Source organism: Centroberyx gerrardi, chromosome 20 (genome assembly GCF_048128805.1).
Source record: "Centroberyx gerrardi isolate f3 chromosome 20, fCenGer3.hap1.cur.20231027, whole genome shotgun sequence".
Classification (NCBI taxonomy): domain Eukaryota; kingdom Metazoa; phylum Chordata; class Actinopteri; order Beryciformes; family Berycidae; genus Centroberyx; species Centroberyx gerrardi.
This window is the reverse complement of record NC_136016.1, coordinates 21,648,473-21,662,779: the sequence shown is the minus strand read 5'-3', so window position 1 is coordinate 21,662,779 and position 14,307 is coordinate 21,648,473. Positions and strand designations below refer to the sequence as shown.

General features: G+C 40.9%; 2 protein-coding genes across 2 annotated transcripts in view; both read right to left on the bottom strand.

Moving 5' to 3' along the window:
* The window catches only part of usp22 (ubiquitin specific peptidase 22), a 32,867-nt gene extending 31,804 nt beyond the window's left edge, over positions 1-1,063 (bottom strand). The window contains exon 1 of the mRNA XM_071907448.2: positions 673-1,063. Coding sequence (XP_071763549.1) covers positions 673-792 — 120 coding nt within the window. The 5' untranslated portion in view covers positions 793-1,063. The remainder of the gene's footprint in view (positions 1-672) is intronic.
* A 393-nt stretch (positions 1,064-1,456) lies between these two features.
* Positions 1,457-13,122, bottom strand: cops3 (COP9 signalosome subunit 3). Its single transcript, XM_071907454.2, has 13 exons — positions 13,029-13,122; positions 12,726-12,919; positions 11,576-11,705; positions 10,098-10,210; positions 9,091-9,140; positions 8,115-8,207; positions 7,611-7,790; positions 6,926-7,066; positions 5,944-6,117; positions 4,158-4,244; positions 3,217-3,330; positions 2,988-3,068; positions 1,457-2,269 (listed from the first exon to the last, which is right to left on the bottom strand). Exons 2-13 carry the CDS (start codon positions 12,778-12,780, stop codon positions 2,216-2,218), a joined length of 1,272 nt encoding a protein of 423 aa, XP_071763555.1. The 5' UTR covers positions 12,781-12,919; positions 13,029-13,122; the 3' UTR covers positions 1,457-2,215.
* Between the last annotated feature and the right edge of the window lie 1,185 nt (positions 13,123-14,307).

Genomic DNA, 14,307 nt, shown 5'->3' with positions numbered 1-14,307 from the left:
GAGCTGGAAATACATCACCATGTAGTGTGTGTTGGCCTGCGGTCGCCTGGTGAGGGAAGAGGCACTGTGCCAATGCAAACAGATGCACCATCAAACCAGCCATCAACCCTATTAGCTTCTCGTTAGCTTTGAAGCTCGGTTAGCCAGCTAGCTAGGTGATGTGCTAGTAAAAAGACAGAGAGGAGGGGTATTTTGCTTCATGTTAGCATGTTTTGAACAACCGTTGGGATTCAAAAAATTGCAGTTCTGGCGATGTCAGGTCTTTAGGTTGGCGTTTAGGCATGTTTATTATTAGTATAATTAAACAAGAAGACTTGACAAGGTAAATTCAAGACGATGGCTTCAAAAAGAAAGAAAATAAAAACCTTTTGAAACAGGAGGTCTTTCCCCATGGTTGCCCTAAGTGTGTATGTGAAAATAAAAGGGGGGTTTATCAAGCCAAAGCTAGCTGCTGAGCCTGGGTGGTCTGTGTGAGGCTGAGGGCAAACAGCAGCTTGGCATTGAGAGTCTCTCTGTGTCGGATGTGTGTGTTGTTCTCTGGAAGGGAGGAGCTGTCAACAGAGGAACACGAACGAACACACACACACACACACACACACACACACACACACACACACACACACACTCGTAGGATCTGTTTCAAGTGCTTCATTTCTCCCCATCACTCTTTACCTTGCGTTTTCTGGTCTCGGCCGAACCGCTCCATACGAAACACTGATAAATGACCCTCAGGTTCTGTTTCCAGTTATCCACTTTGAAGCTGTTGACATGGGGGCAACCTGCGGGACTCATGGCAGACACAGCATTCGCTTTTCAACTGTCCTATCAGCGACGAAACCTGCTCCGATCCCTCAACGCAGACCCAGTCCAAATGGGCTGGCTAGCTCGCCAGGTTCGTTATCCACCGATTGCTCCGATCTGGCTAACTCGACATGTCCCGGTTACGGTACTGGAGACAGGCTCGGTGGAAAACATCAAGGCAATTCTTCCAGTAATCCCGTATAAAAATCCTATATCACTTGTGCATGTAAATCCACAGTAGGGCCGTATCCGCAGTTCTTCCCTGTTCGCTAAATCGCATGTTAGCAAGCTGGCTACATGTTGTTTAGCATTGGAATTTCAACCGTAGCTTAGATAGTGAGCTGCGTCAAGACCCACCTCATTCATAACGGTGGGCCAATAGGGAACGAGTGTTGCACTTGATTGACGCGCGCCAAGCTTCCTTTGGCGGTTAAGTCCCGCCTCTACGCATCAGATGCTGCGTCGTGATTGGTGGAATTTCGCTGCAAACCACATCCGCATGTCGGAGGATGTTCATTGGCTAAGGTCTAAATTAGCTTCATCGTACATTACAGCAGCGTGAGGAAGGAAATTCAAATCCACCTTACAGTAAATGTTGCACCGCAGGGGCGGGAAGGTCTTCACAAAGGCATAAAAACCCAGAACAATATTCTTAAACAATTTATTATAACAGATCCACAATCGCAAAGCTCAAGCTCCCAAATAACATGACAGTTTGGTTTCATCTGTTTACTTCACCTCTTGTAATAACAACCTGTCAAAACAATTTACTGTACAGTGCGCTAGCGACCTCTAGTGGATCCGACCTAAAAAAACAAAAAAAAAAAACAAAAACAAAAAAAACAGTGCACCAGATTGTGACTCCTCCATTCTGCTGAGTTTGGTCAAGGGCATGTCTGTGTGTACAGATTTGCTATTTATGATATCTACATTCTAACCAAAAGGAGTGAGAGGGAAACGATCTTTGCAATCTTTACAACTGTAGAATATATCAGATTTATTCCATGTCAGCCATAGATGTATTACCTCATATTTAATGCCCTCTAGTAACGGCCATCATGCAGCAGAACCAAAACAAACAGTGATTATTCACACATATTTTTTGAACAAATAAGTCCAGTTTTTATTGTGGTTTGTTAATGTAGCAGTGGCGCTCCCACCTGAACATTGATAAATAAAACACTGACAAAATTGTAATCTTTTTTCTTTTCTGTAAGGATCTTTTGTTATCCTCAAGACACTGTGAAGAAAGAATAACCAAATTCATCATCATCATTCCACACATTTAGATTTTCCTTGACCAATGTCCATACGCGATAGAATGTTTATTTGTTTTTCCTCTTTTAAAAAAAGCCAACTCATCCTGGGAGGAGCGTGTTGGTGGCCGCAGCGCTCGCTCCCCGTCCAAGGCCTCTCAGGAGTAACTTGACGTTTTACTACCAACATCGTCCTCCTGCGATCCCATACTCTGAAAAATAGTGTCACACATGGAGAGCATTACCGGTCAGAAAACAGAGGGTCAACCAGGCAAGGATGGGTCAAAAACCCATTCCAACTGTGCTGATTATTCCCATTAAGAACAGCTAAGCCAAATCTTAAAAATGGAATTAATTGCTCTTATATCTATTGTCGTTAAACAGGAAAACAGAAAGCTACATTTTTCTTGCTTTTTCCCGTTTTTGATTCTTATGTACACTACTTTGAAGGGAACTTTTCAGACAAAACACATACATTAGTACCAATTTTATAAAACCTTTACACCCAAAAGAGCATTTTTTTTTTAAAACTGTGATTAGGGGTAATTCAGTCATGCTGACAGTAGCTGGTTAGTGGTTGGAGTAGCTGCATCACATTGTACCCATAATCACAGTAAAAACGCCTCTTGGGTAGAATTACTTTATTTGCCACATTCACATTCATTAGTTTAATCTAGTCTTGTGATGTTTTTAATACCTGTTAACACATTCTACCAAATATAAATACACTTTGCTACTATAAACTGAAATAAGATAAAACTTGAACTGCAGTGCATGGCGTGCACTGTGACGCTGACAAGGGAAAATGTGTTGTTAAGTTTCCACGGGTCGATATGCATCAATGCAAACATGCAGAAAAGCAAGTCCTAACATCATAATAGAGACAATGAACGTTTATACAATAGATTATAATAGTAAACATTGCCCCACCTTTTGCACAAATTGTGGGTTTACTGTGATTTCTTGATCCATAGACTTTAGCTTCTCATCCAGCTCTATACACTTCAACATCTGAAGAAAGAAGAAGAACATAATTACTTCATCAGAAGGATTTGCTTCCTGAAGACATTAGAGGAATTTCATTTACATGAGGACGGGATCATCCTAAATTCATGCAAAGTGAGACGTGACTCAGAGCGGAGCTGAACGTCCTCCTCACCTCTTGGTCAATTTTGTGGAGCATTGCTGGGTTGTTGTATTTTTCGGGGTTGTCGTGGAAACAGACCATGCCATCCTTTTGGTTGATGCTGGCGTAGATCTCTCCATCTTCAATCTGCTCAGGAGCACAAGGAGGAGCATGAGGAAAATATTAGTGCTGACCAACGCTAATCAATCATTTGTCAGTTGCTGTAGTGTCAATTTAGCAATTTTACACTGCGTCTGGGGCCTGATGCAGTAAAACAACAGACGGGAACATAAAATGTCTCTGTATATGTTCAGAGACCGAATAAGAATTTCAGTGTGAATACAGAACACAGATATAATGCCCCCTGTATGGATTATTCTTCTCCTTGTATGGTTAACAGATAGAGAAAGGATATCTGCAAATTTGAGAAAGCCAAATTTAAGACTTTTTAGGACCTTTGTAATTCTACCTGGAACTGAATTTAAGACTAATTTAAAAAACAAAATAAAGAAACAAAGCTGGCATAACCAGCTAAAGACAGCTAATGAATGTTCTGAAACTATAAATGGGCTGTATAAGAAAAAGGACAATAGGAGATTAATTATTAAGGGACATGAAGTCCAATTGTGTTTAGTAAAGCAGATATAATGTATATTTCCAATCAACAACCAATCCTGTTGTGTATGAATTTAAGATTGAACATGCAGTGCAAACAAACATGCAAGCATGGCAAAAAATTAAGACCTCCAACAGCTGAATTATTACATTTTAAGCCTAAAATTTAGATAATTTATTTGAAGACTTGTTCAGATCTTCAAAAGGACCTATGGATACTCTGAGAGATTGTTTTGCATCAGCAATAATCATCAAGAGAAACAGAGTTATATCAAATCATTAGATGTTGTTTCCTCTTATATGTAGTGTATCACTGTGTGTTGGGGACAAGCGAGCCTTGTTTTTCGTGCTCGACTCACCATGTGTAAGACGTATTTCTCGGCCTCCTGGGGGCCTGACAGCTGCACTCGACTCGCCATGTCTTGCAAGGACAGCGTCAGGAAGGTCTGCAGAGGGCGCAGGAGACGGAACAGCAGATCAGGAGAGATTAGACCAAAAGATATACCAACCTTTTAATATAAGGGTGTGATCACTCCTGCAGCTCATTCTCTTTGGTGGGAATCCATAGTGGAGAAGTTTGCTTTGTTGCATTTTTGTATTTGGTTTGTTTAGATTCACATAATTGCAAGGTAAATTATAAGCGAACCAGAGTTTGTAAACAAAAGTCACATGACTCACGAGTGGCTTCTTACTGGACAGAGTTTTGGTAACCTGTCATCCTGCCAGGTTAGAGGTTTTGGCGGCGGTGGGGAGTCAAAACAAATCTGATTCCAGTCCCTGTAACTTTAGCTAAGCATGATGGACTGGTCTGTGGACTTGGCCGTCATGTTCTATCTCTAGTGTTCAAACCAGTCAGGAACACGTGAAGAAATATCTGATAATGAGCATCAGTCCGGACTGCATTTTGTTATGCTCGGCTTTCCAAGAATGAGGAACTGCTGGCTATCAGATGTCAACATCTACCTTCAATCAATCAACCCTTGTGTTCTGAGATAGTTTCCTGTAGTTGGTTTGATTACGTTCTCATTCCTAAAGTAGGGTACAGTGAATTTACACAAATGCACTTTACCCCCTGACCCTGCACCATGATCGACCCTAACCTGCTGCAGCACCTAGCTTACCTGTATGTTGAAATGTTACACTGTCATTCCTGTTGTGTGGTTTATGTATGTTCTTTGTCTTAAAATGTGATCGCTGTTAAATGTCTGTAAATGTCTGAATGCTCTTACATGCAAGGCAAATTCCCGTAAAAGGCTAAATAAAAACAATCTATAAAAACGATAAAAACGAGTCTTGCTGCGGTTGCATGGTGCCACCCGAGTTCGAATGGCATTGTTCTAACTTTCATCATCACCAATGGGCGTCACACCGCTCGGTGTGACGCCCATTGGCTGAAACCCATGAGGAATCGCAGCAGAGAGGAAGCTCTGAGGTGAAATAGGAATATGTGTACTAGGAATTTAAGCCTATGCTACTGTTACACTCGTTGTTATTCCCTCAGGATAGGAGTGTCAGTTAATTGCTTAAAATGTAACTGAATAAATAAATGAAGAGATGTATTAAGTGCATGAAATATGCATGGCGGACTATCTCAAACACACACACGCTTCCACACACATTTTTATGTTGTTTTTGCCCGCCACTATTATGTGCTGCTGTGTTATACTTTACGTATTGTTACTGCCTGGTATTGTTGTGTGATGATGTGTGTAAAGTATATTGTTGGTTCTCCTTGTGATGTACAGTTTTGTGGAAAAACAAACTAACTAATACACATGCACACACCCTTGTTAGCCTCTGTGTGAGAGTGTGAGAGGCTCTGTTTGACCAGGCACGTGTTGTTGCATCACACACACACACACATTTATATTACTATAGTAGTGAGAACCTTCTGTTGACAACATTCAATCACTATTCCCTTAACCCTTACCCTAATCTAAACCTAATCCTAATTGTAACCTTAACCCTAAATCCAAGTCCGAACCCTAAACTAGCCCTGTAAAGAAGTAAGGACCGACCAAAATGTCCTCCCTCTGGAGAATTTTCCTTCATATTTCCATCCCTGTGAGGACATTTGGTCCTCGTTAGTATAGAAATACAAGAACACACACACACACACACACACACACACACACACACACCGACCTTTGTTAGCCTCTGGATGTTCTTCTTGTAGAGGGAGGAGAGGCACTGCTTGACCAGGCCTGTGTTGTTGTCTCGTGTGAAGGTCTCGCTGTGTTTGTTGACCAGGCTGCGCAGCTCGGCGGGGTTGTTGGTGGTGTAAACCTGGGCTAACTCGTGGTACGCGTTGCTCAGGGGCTGAGGGCGGCAGAAAAGAAATCAATCAATGGCAAGAGAAAGGAAGCAGCTGCATGCGTAGATGTTTAGTGGCCTCATGCGTTCACACTGGGACCAACATGATCAATAAGTCACTGGAAGTCCATTCAGTATCTAAAGAGCAGAGCTTCTTGTTTCCCTACTGATGTGATTTAGCTTAATCAACAATAATGATGCATTGATCCCAGCCATTCAAAGTGTCCCAGTTCTGCTACAACCTTTTCTACAACTTCTATTTGAAAGACGACAGGAATAAACGTCTCAAAAACAATGCTTAGAGAACGGTTGCATCCAACGCTGAGGTCGATGGTGAGCTCTGAAGTCACGTTTTTATGTTTATTTCCGTAATGTTAACACAGCCTATCAAACAGACTTATGACCTTATATCGAATGAAGAAAATCACTGTCAGAATATATAGAACTGTATAAATTTCAGACCAAAACTTTGTATCTGCATAGAAAACTACACAGCAGCAGACAGAGCCTCTGGCAGCGCCCACAATCAGTCACAAGAGAGTGAACCATGTTGCTCGCTGTGTGTTAGTTGTTTTTTTTTTCACCCTTCCAATCCAGTTACGCCCATTCACACCTGGGAGCTGTTCAGTACAACCTACTATTCAGAGTCTGAGCTTAACCAGGTTACTCTAACCCAGTTATGACGTTAACATGTTTCGACCCAAAACCGTAATTCTCTGTGCATGTAAACATAGCCACAGGACCCTACGAGTAAAACCCACTTCTATTCATTCCACCCATTCATTTATCTCTCTGTCCCTCCGTCTATACATACCTTGATGAACCTCCCTACTATCTGTGAGGTGTATTTGGGCAGCTGCTGCACTTTGCCATGGAGGATGAGTGAGACCAGGATGTACTTCTTATAGGCTTCCAACATGATGTGGCTCACCGCCATGGCTGGAGTGGTTATTGCCTGATGGGCGAGAACGAAAAACATCTGGTCATCGCTCACTTATGCAGGAGGAAGAGTAGACAGATTAAAGTGAATTCAGGGCATCATACATGACTACAGAGCAAATTCTGCAGAAATGAATGGTCATATTTAGGGCTGCAACTAAGGATTATTGTCATTATCGATCAACCTATTGATTATTTTTTCAATTAATCGACTAATCATTTAGTCTATAAAATGTAAAAAAAATGACAAATGGCCATCACAAGTTACCAGAGCCCAAACTGATGTCTTAAAATTGCTTACTTAGTCTGACTGGCAGCCAAAATAAAACTCTAAAGTATTCATTTTAGCATTATATGATGGAGAAAACAGAGAAAAGCAAGTACATTTTAGCATTTGTAAAGCTGTAACCAGCAAATGTTTGGTATTTTTACTTGGTAAATGACTAAAGCAATTAATAATTAATCGATTATCAAAATTATAATCGACGACTAATCGTTTCAGCACTAGTCATATTACAAACAGATTTGTCATTTTGTTATGAGTTCACAGATATAAGTACCTGTTCGTAAAAATACAGTGCTCTTTCGAAGTTTTTGAGGCCCGTGTAGATCATGCCACCATAGTAGTAGTAACATAAAAAGTGCTTTGCGTCGTAGGCTCCGTTCTCCTTACAGATGTCCATCATGTCCAGCTCCAAGAAGGGCAGGGCGGGCTTGAAGCACTTCGCTAACAAGCACAGCTGCAGGGGGAACAGGTATAAAAAAAGACTGACAGGGTTACACACTGACTGCTGCTCCAGTTGTCTTACTGTAAAGGATGGAGTCAACCCACCGCTCTGACTAAGTCTGCGTTTGAATTATTCAACACATCCCTTAAACAGAATATTCAACAAGTATGCATTTGGGAGAATGAGGAGAAGGAAGGGAGCGAAGGGAGCAGGGAGAACGTAGCTCTTGATTATAAATAAACTGCACAGCGTACAAAACAAATAACAACAATAAATCACATTTAGCAGCAAAAATGTAAAGTTCGAGTAAAATCAGGAGGTGAGCGGTTGACTCACCTGACACAGGTCTGCATGAACTGAGGTAAGTTGGTTTGTGTTCATCTGCATTTTGTCTATTGCCTGTTTTAGGACGACGACACCCCTCAATGGCTGTGCAGGAGAGAGAAACAGTGAGTTGCTGAGCTTCAGCTTGCGGCCGCTTCGTAGCTCCAAACACACTGAAAACTGCCGAGGCTTGTGCCACACTTTAAAATGCATTAAAATATTTAGATCGAGAGGGGGGGAAAAGGCAACAAGCAAAGGCAACCATGCTACTCTTGGTCGCTGAGATGCAGTGCGGTACTAGGGATGGGATGGGATGAGTCATTTGGGCCTCGTCCTGTGGAAGAGCGGCGGAAATATACAACAGCGCTCCGACCCAGTCTACATACACACACACACTAACTCCACTTTGCAGGTTGGCCTTCTGCTAGAGGCTGGAGGCGCGTGACTCAAAAACCAAAGAACAGGACAAGATGCAGAAGGCTAAACAAATTGCAAAAGCTGGGAAAATAGCCAGTGCTCTCTCTCAGAAAAAAAAAAGAAACTGTCTGAATTCAGTAGTTTGGTTGATTTAGTCTTCATCAGTAGTCATAGCACTGCAGGCTACTGTCAGTGAAGGGTAAAATGATTAGCCTAAGTAGAGATTGTGTTTTTACAAGCATCCCAAAAAGAATCATGCGTACAGATGTAGCCATTGTAGAAAATCCACTTTTTAATGCACGCTTGCTGAACTACTCCTGTACTTTGGCTCCGTCCCCAGAAGAAGAATTATGTGAATATAAAAAAAAACAAAAAAACTGCTAATTTGGTTCTACTGTATAACATTCAAGAAAGAACAGTCTAAAGTACTAAAGCAGGATAAATGCGTGAAGGGAGACGGCTACAATAGCTACCACTGTATTTGGAGTTTTCTGAATAGATGTGTGACTCTGAATGGAAGCTCTGTTGTGATATTTTGTTGGACATTTCGCTCCTGTCTGACCAGTCTTACCTGTTTCCGTTCTACAAGGGCATTTGTCAACTGGTGGCAGAGACCAGCAACTGTGAGAGGAGAGAGAAGGGAAGGAAAAGGTTAACTGAACTTCTATCACTGATTTATTAATTGATTGGTTGGATGGTTGGCTTTATTTCAGTATCATGCACTTGACAATGCAGTTTATGTGTAACAAACATATTCCTAAACAAACCCAGGTATAATACAAACAGTGTTGCCATTTTCCCCAAAGCGTTACAGATAAAGTCTGCCACACAGAATCCACCTTTTTACCAAACATGTCTCACGTTTTTCATCTAACATAAAGAAATTAGCAGAAATGGAAGTCATTTTGCAACACCAAACAGTAATATACTTGACCTTAACTGTCCACAATAGAGATCTTTGGCTCCTGGACGTATGCTGTTTTTAACAAGGCAGTATGATCTTTATTTTTGGTTTCAGCCAAATATGAACATACCATTTTTCCTCATAAATAAGAACAAATCTCAATCTTAATTTCCTGTATATCAAACCATTGTCTCTTTTGGTAAATTAATTTTAAACTAGTCACAAAGAAATAACTTCGCTGGTCCATGGACAGTCGATAGAGTTTTCCCAAACAAATAACTTTCAGTGAGTCAGGCATAATTACAAGCATATTGCAAAAACAAAACATTTCACATATGTTTCTGGTACCTTTATAAAAGAGGTAAGTAGTTACTATGTATGATGCAAAGCTAGTAGCACAAAGTAGGCTATATAACTGCAATGCTACGATAGACACCACAGGTCCAAAGGTTTTAGCAAAGACTGAGAAACAGCCTTCAAGGTACTTTGTTGACCAGGAAATATAAACAAACTGACAGACACATAACAGAAACTGTATACATTTGATACTGGGTAACAATAGCCCATGTTTCAGAAGACTGAAACCTGTTCACCTTCACTTTGATATGTTGTGCAATGGAAAAACAATCAGTGAGTTATTGAAGGAGTGAGAGGTTTGGTTAGCCAGGACTTACAAGTGTCTGTTGCATATCTGATGTGCTCTCCATTGCAGGTACTGATGAAGAGCTGAACTTGGGAGAAGAGCGTCTCAAAGTCAGGGATGTTTGGCATGGAGAACTTCACAAATCTGTGGAAAGAGAAGGAGGTTAACAAAAAGAAAAAAACCTGTGAGACTGTGATACAGGCCTAAAGACTCAACTGGTAACGACCCAAACACTTTGGCATGTGGGCTGAAAATACATCATTAGATGGTTTATGTTTAGTCCATTTCCGCATGCAAATGATAAAAACGGTGCAGATCTTTAGTGAACCACAGTAATGGAAAGGCACCGGTCAAAAAACTGACCCACTCAATCCATCTGAGGTTTGAAACACAGGAGTGAATTAGTAACATTCAGTGTAGTCATGGGTAACAGTTGTGTTTTTTCTCACTTCACTTATGGGTTTTATCACTGTGCAACTAGACTCAACTACTTACAATTATTTTCATAACTGGCTAAGATGCCTTGCAGCGTGGGCACTGACCATTTGAATTTACTGTCATGCACCAAAATAATAAAGAAATAACAATTTTCCAAGCTACAACTGTAGGTTACTTCTTAGCTACACTTGGTTTGCTGTGCAAGCGACAGGCAGCTAATAATTTAACAACAATATTTCTAACAATAATCTTTATCTATGTGAAAAGTGAAATTGCAAAAAATTGGAGTGTTGGTATAATTTATCATGTTCCCCTGAAAACAGACCAAACTGTGACACCCCCAAGTAAGTTTTGTGCTTCATTCCAGCCTCATTAACAAAAATCTTTTGTTCTCAGTAGCTTTCTCTTCTATATTCATCACAGAAAGCATAATATGACCTTCAACAGATGCAACAGTGACAGAAAGGAGGTTCTTTAAGTCATGGCCCAGTTAGGAAAGAACGGGGCCGCGGGCAGGAAGGAGAGAAGAGGAGCGGAACGAAGAACGGAGCGGAGGGAAAGCAAGAGAACAGGAGAGAACAACACCAGGTTCTCCAACAGGTAAAGACCCAACACCAAGGCAGGCGCAGACTTCACAAGGAACCCGCGATGAGTTCCTGGTAAGGCCGGGCGATAATTCATTATTATCGTTTATCATCTTTTAGTGGAATCATATTGTGATGATATGGTGATTTTGTGATATCGTGATGCACAATTCTGCTGTCTAAACTGATGATAACAAGCAAATTTTATTTAAAAACTCTGGCAAAATTAGGTATGGTAGGAATATTATTTGAAAATTTCTGTTTTGTTTGACATCACACCTAAGATTACCATTCGGTTCAATGGGATGAACATTTATTTGATTATTTAACAGGATTTTGCCATATTGTGATATATATCCATATCAAAATAAATCCTTGTGATTATTGTGATATTGATTTAAACCATATCGCCCAGCCCTAGTTCCTGGGGCTTATACTGGACTGTTGGTAAACCCAGCCCAGTTTAGGATCGAAGCGGGCTACTCACAGCACAGCCAGCACGCCCAGGGAGTGCTCCTGGATGTCCAAGGCCCCCAGCACCGTGTCCAGGTGGGACAGATTTTTGGCCAGCAGCTCCCCGCTCTTGTTGATCAACTCACACAGCTGAGTCATCTGGCCTAGGGGGGCGGGAGAGACAAACAGAGACAAATAAACCCACTGTGGACCTCCTTGGATGCTGTTTAGACCTTTGGAAGAAGGCCACATATCTTGAAATGTCTAGACCAGACTATGCAGACTAGGGCATAGTACTAGAGGCAGATTAAATTTCAATAATCACTATTTTTAGGCATCCCTAAATCTTATTTATTTAATTATGCTTGGATTTGCTGCCATAATGTTCACAGCACACAAACATAGGCTTATTGCATGCTGTAGCTCACCCAAAAGGCACACTGATTGTGTTGCAGAAAGATGTGACTGAATCACAGTATCCAAAATTAGCACTGTTATTACAACAACCCCCCTATCACTGCTTATTGTTCATGTTGTTGGGTTATATGAATAAAAAACCCAAAACAGAAGAGGGCAATATTGTAGTATGTTGCAGGCATTTTCCTAATTGTTTTAGTGATCAAATGTGTAATAAAATAACGTTGCTCTTACCAACGAGAGCCTGGTGACTATTCTTTACACTGGTGTAACACAAACTGACTTACAAAATTGTTTAGGACCATCGTGCTGTGGCTGACTACTGTAAAATAAATCGGCCGGTCAAGTGTCCTGTCAAGGCCTTGCAAAGGAGGCAATGCATGTAGGTTGACAGATATGACTTTGGACCAATAGTATTCGCAAATCCAGTGCTCCAGCCAATCGTTTGCCGTTAGGGCGGGACTACCGGTAGGCAGTCCCCAGAAATTATTTTCTAGATCAAAAACAAAAAGTATGATTTTAACATATTTTCTGAGTAGCTACATTGTCCGAGGCTATCCTTGGCGTCCATGTGTACTAACGCATCCTTTGGGAATACTTTAAAGAAGTCTCGCTGCCCGAAAAAGACATTTTAGCGGTGTGTTTACATGATAAAGCAAAAAGAAGCCTCTGTTCAGTTTGGCTGCCTAGCTATCGGCAAGGCATTGGTTAGCATATGCTAGCTACCTAGCTAATAGTTCCAACTCAAATGAGTTTAGCAAGCGTACCTTGAGCGGAGAGCTGCCGCACATTGTTCACAAACTGCTCCAAGGCTGAAGCCATTATTTCCTGGGTCCAAAGTGGAGGTAATTCACACTGTTTTTCATTCAAACGTCAGAAACAACTCCGTCCGGACTGAGATAGGTGGCCACACAGCCGCCACTGAGGTGAAGGTATCGCGAGATTGTAAGAACGGAACAGACTGCAACGAGATTTACGATCCGATCATTAGATTCTTAAAGACACAGACACACGATTGATTGATTTTGATTGAACTAACGTTACTCAAATAACTTTCTCGTTTCACTTACCCTCTTGTTTCTCTATTAAGAAAGCGTAATTTACTTTGCTAGCATTTTATGTTGAAGGACCACAGCGGGTTTTTCGGACCACACTGTCATTTCAGTTCGGTGCAATCTAAACCAACTGCCCCTTTAAGAATAAATAAATACAGGAACTGACGTTAGCGCTTCCGGGTTTTCAACAAAGATGTTATAAAATCTAAGAAGTCATGTCTAACTGAAGTCTTCAATCATAAGACTGAAGACTGAAATCATCTGAATAACACACACACACACACACACACACACACACACACACACACACACACTATCACGGGAGATAAACAGAGACTCAAGATGAGACAGTTACTGTTTTGTATTTTCCCAAAATGTACAATCATTGTAACTTATTGACAGAGGTGCATGATACTATTTTTGCAGACCAAATAAGTTATAAGCATAAGTTATAGCCCATATAATTTTGAGAATTTGCCAAATACAACAGGCTGACGAATTGGGTTTATTTCTTGGCATTGACAATTTTGGTAATGCTCCCTTAATTTACAGATAATTATGAGGAAAAACTAATCTTTACATTGTTGGTTCTCTTTGAACCCTGTAACCTCAGGGTTGATCTCATTACAAGGTATCCTGGCATCTAATTTTAATTAATTAGATGATAAACATTATTTCAACACTATCAATCGACATAGGCTACTCGTTCCTTGGTATGGCTTGAGTCTGTCATTATTTTTCCTTACATGAAGCCATTCCATCTAATTTCTCAGAGGTCTGCTTTTAGAAACCCGGTGTTATGGTGTAACCCTGCGTCAGTTGAGGAAATGTCATAATGTGAACCTCTGTCTTCTTCTGAGTCTCTGAGGTTTTCTTCCGATAAGAAGATTGGTTCATCAACCTCAAAACCATAACCATATTTTCAGATGTCATCTTTGATAATAGTTATGTATAACATAGTTAATATTCTTATATTATGATATCTATGTTGGACCAATAATATGAGATTGATGAGATTTTATTTTTGCATTTATTAGATAGGTCACAGGAGGGAGAGACAGGAAGGACTGGGGGAGAGAGGGAGGGGAATGACATGTGGCGAAGGTCCCAGGCCAGATTCGACCACAGATACAAAGTTACATGACTTGAGCCACCAGGACGCCCCCTCTTTATACAATTTGACACCTACTCATAAATCTGGTCCTACACTTGATTTTGTAATGAGGTTTGACCTTACTGTAAACAGTGTTGACTCAAGGGATTCCTTTGTTTCTGATCATCATGCATTTGTTTT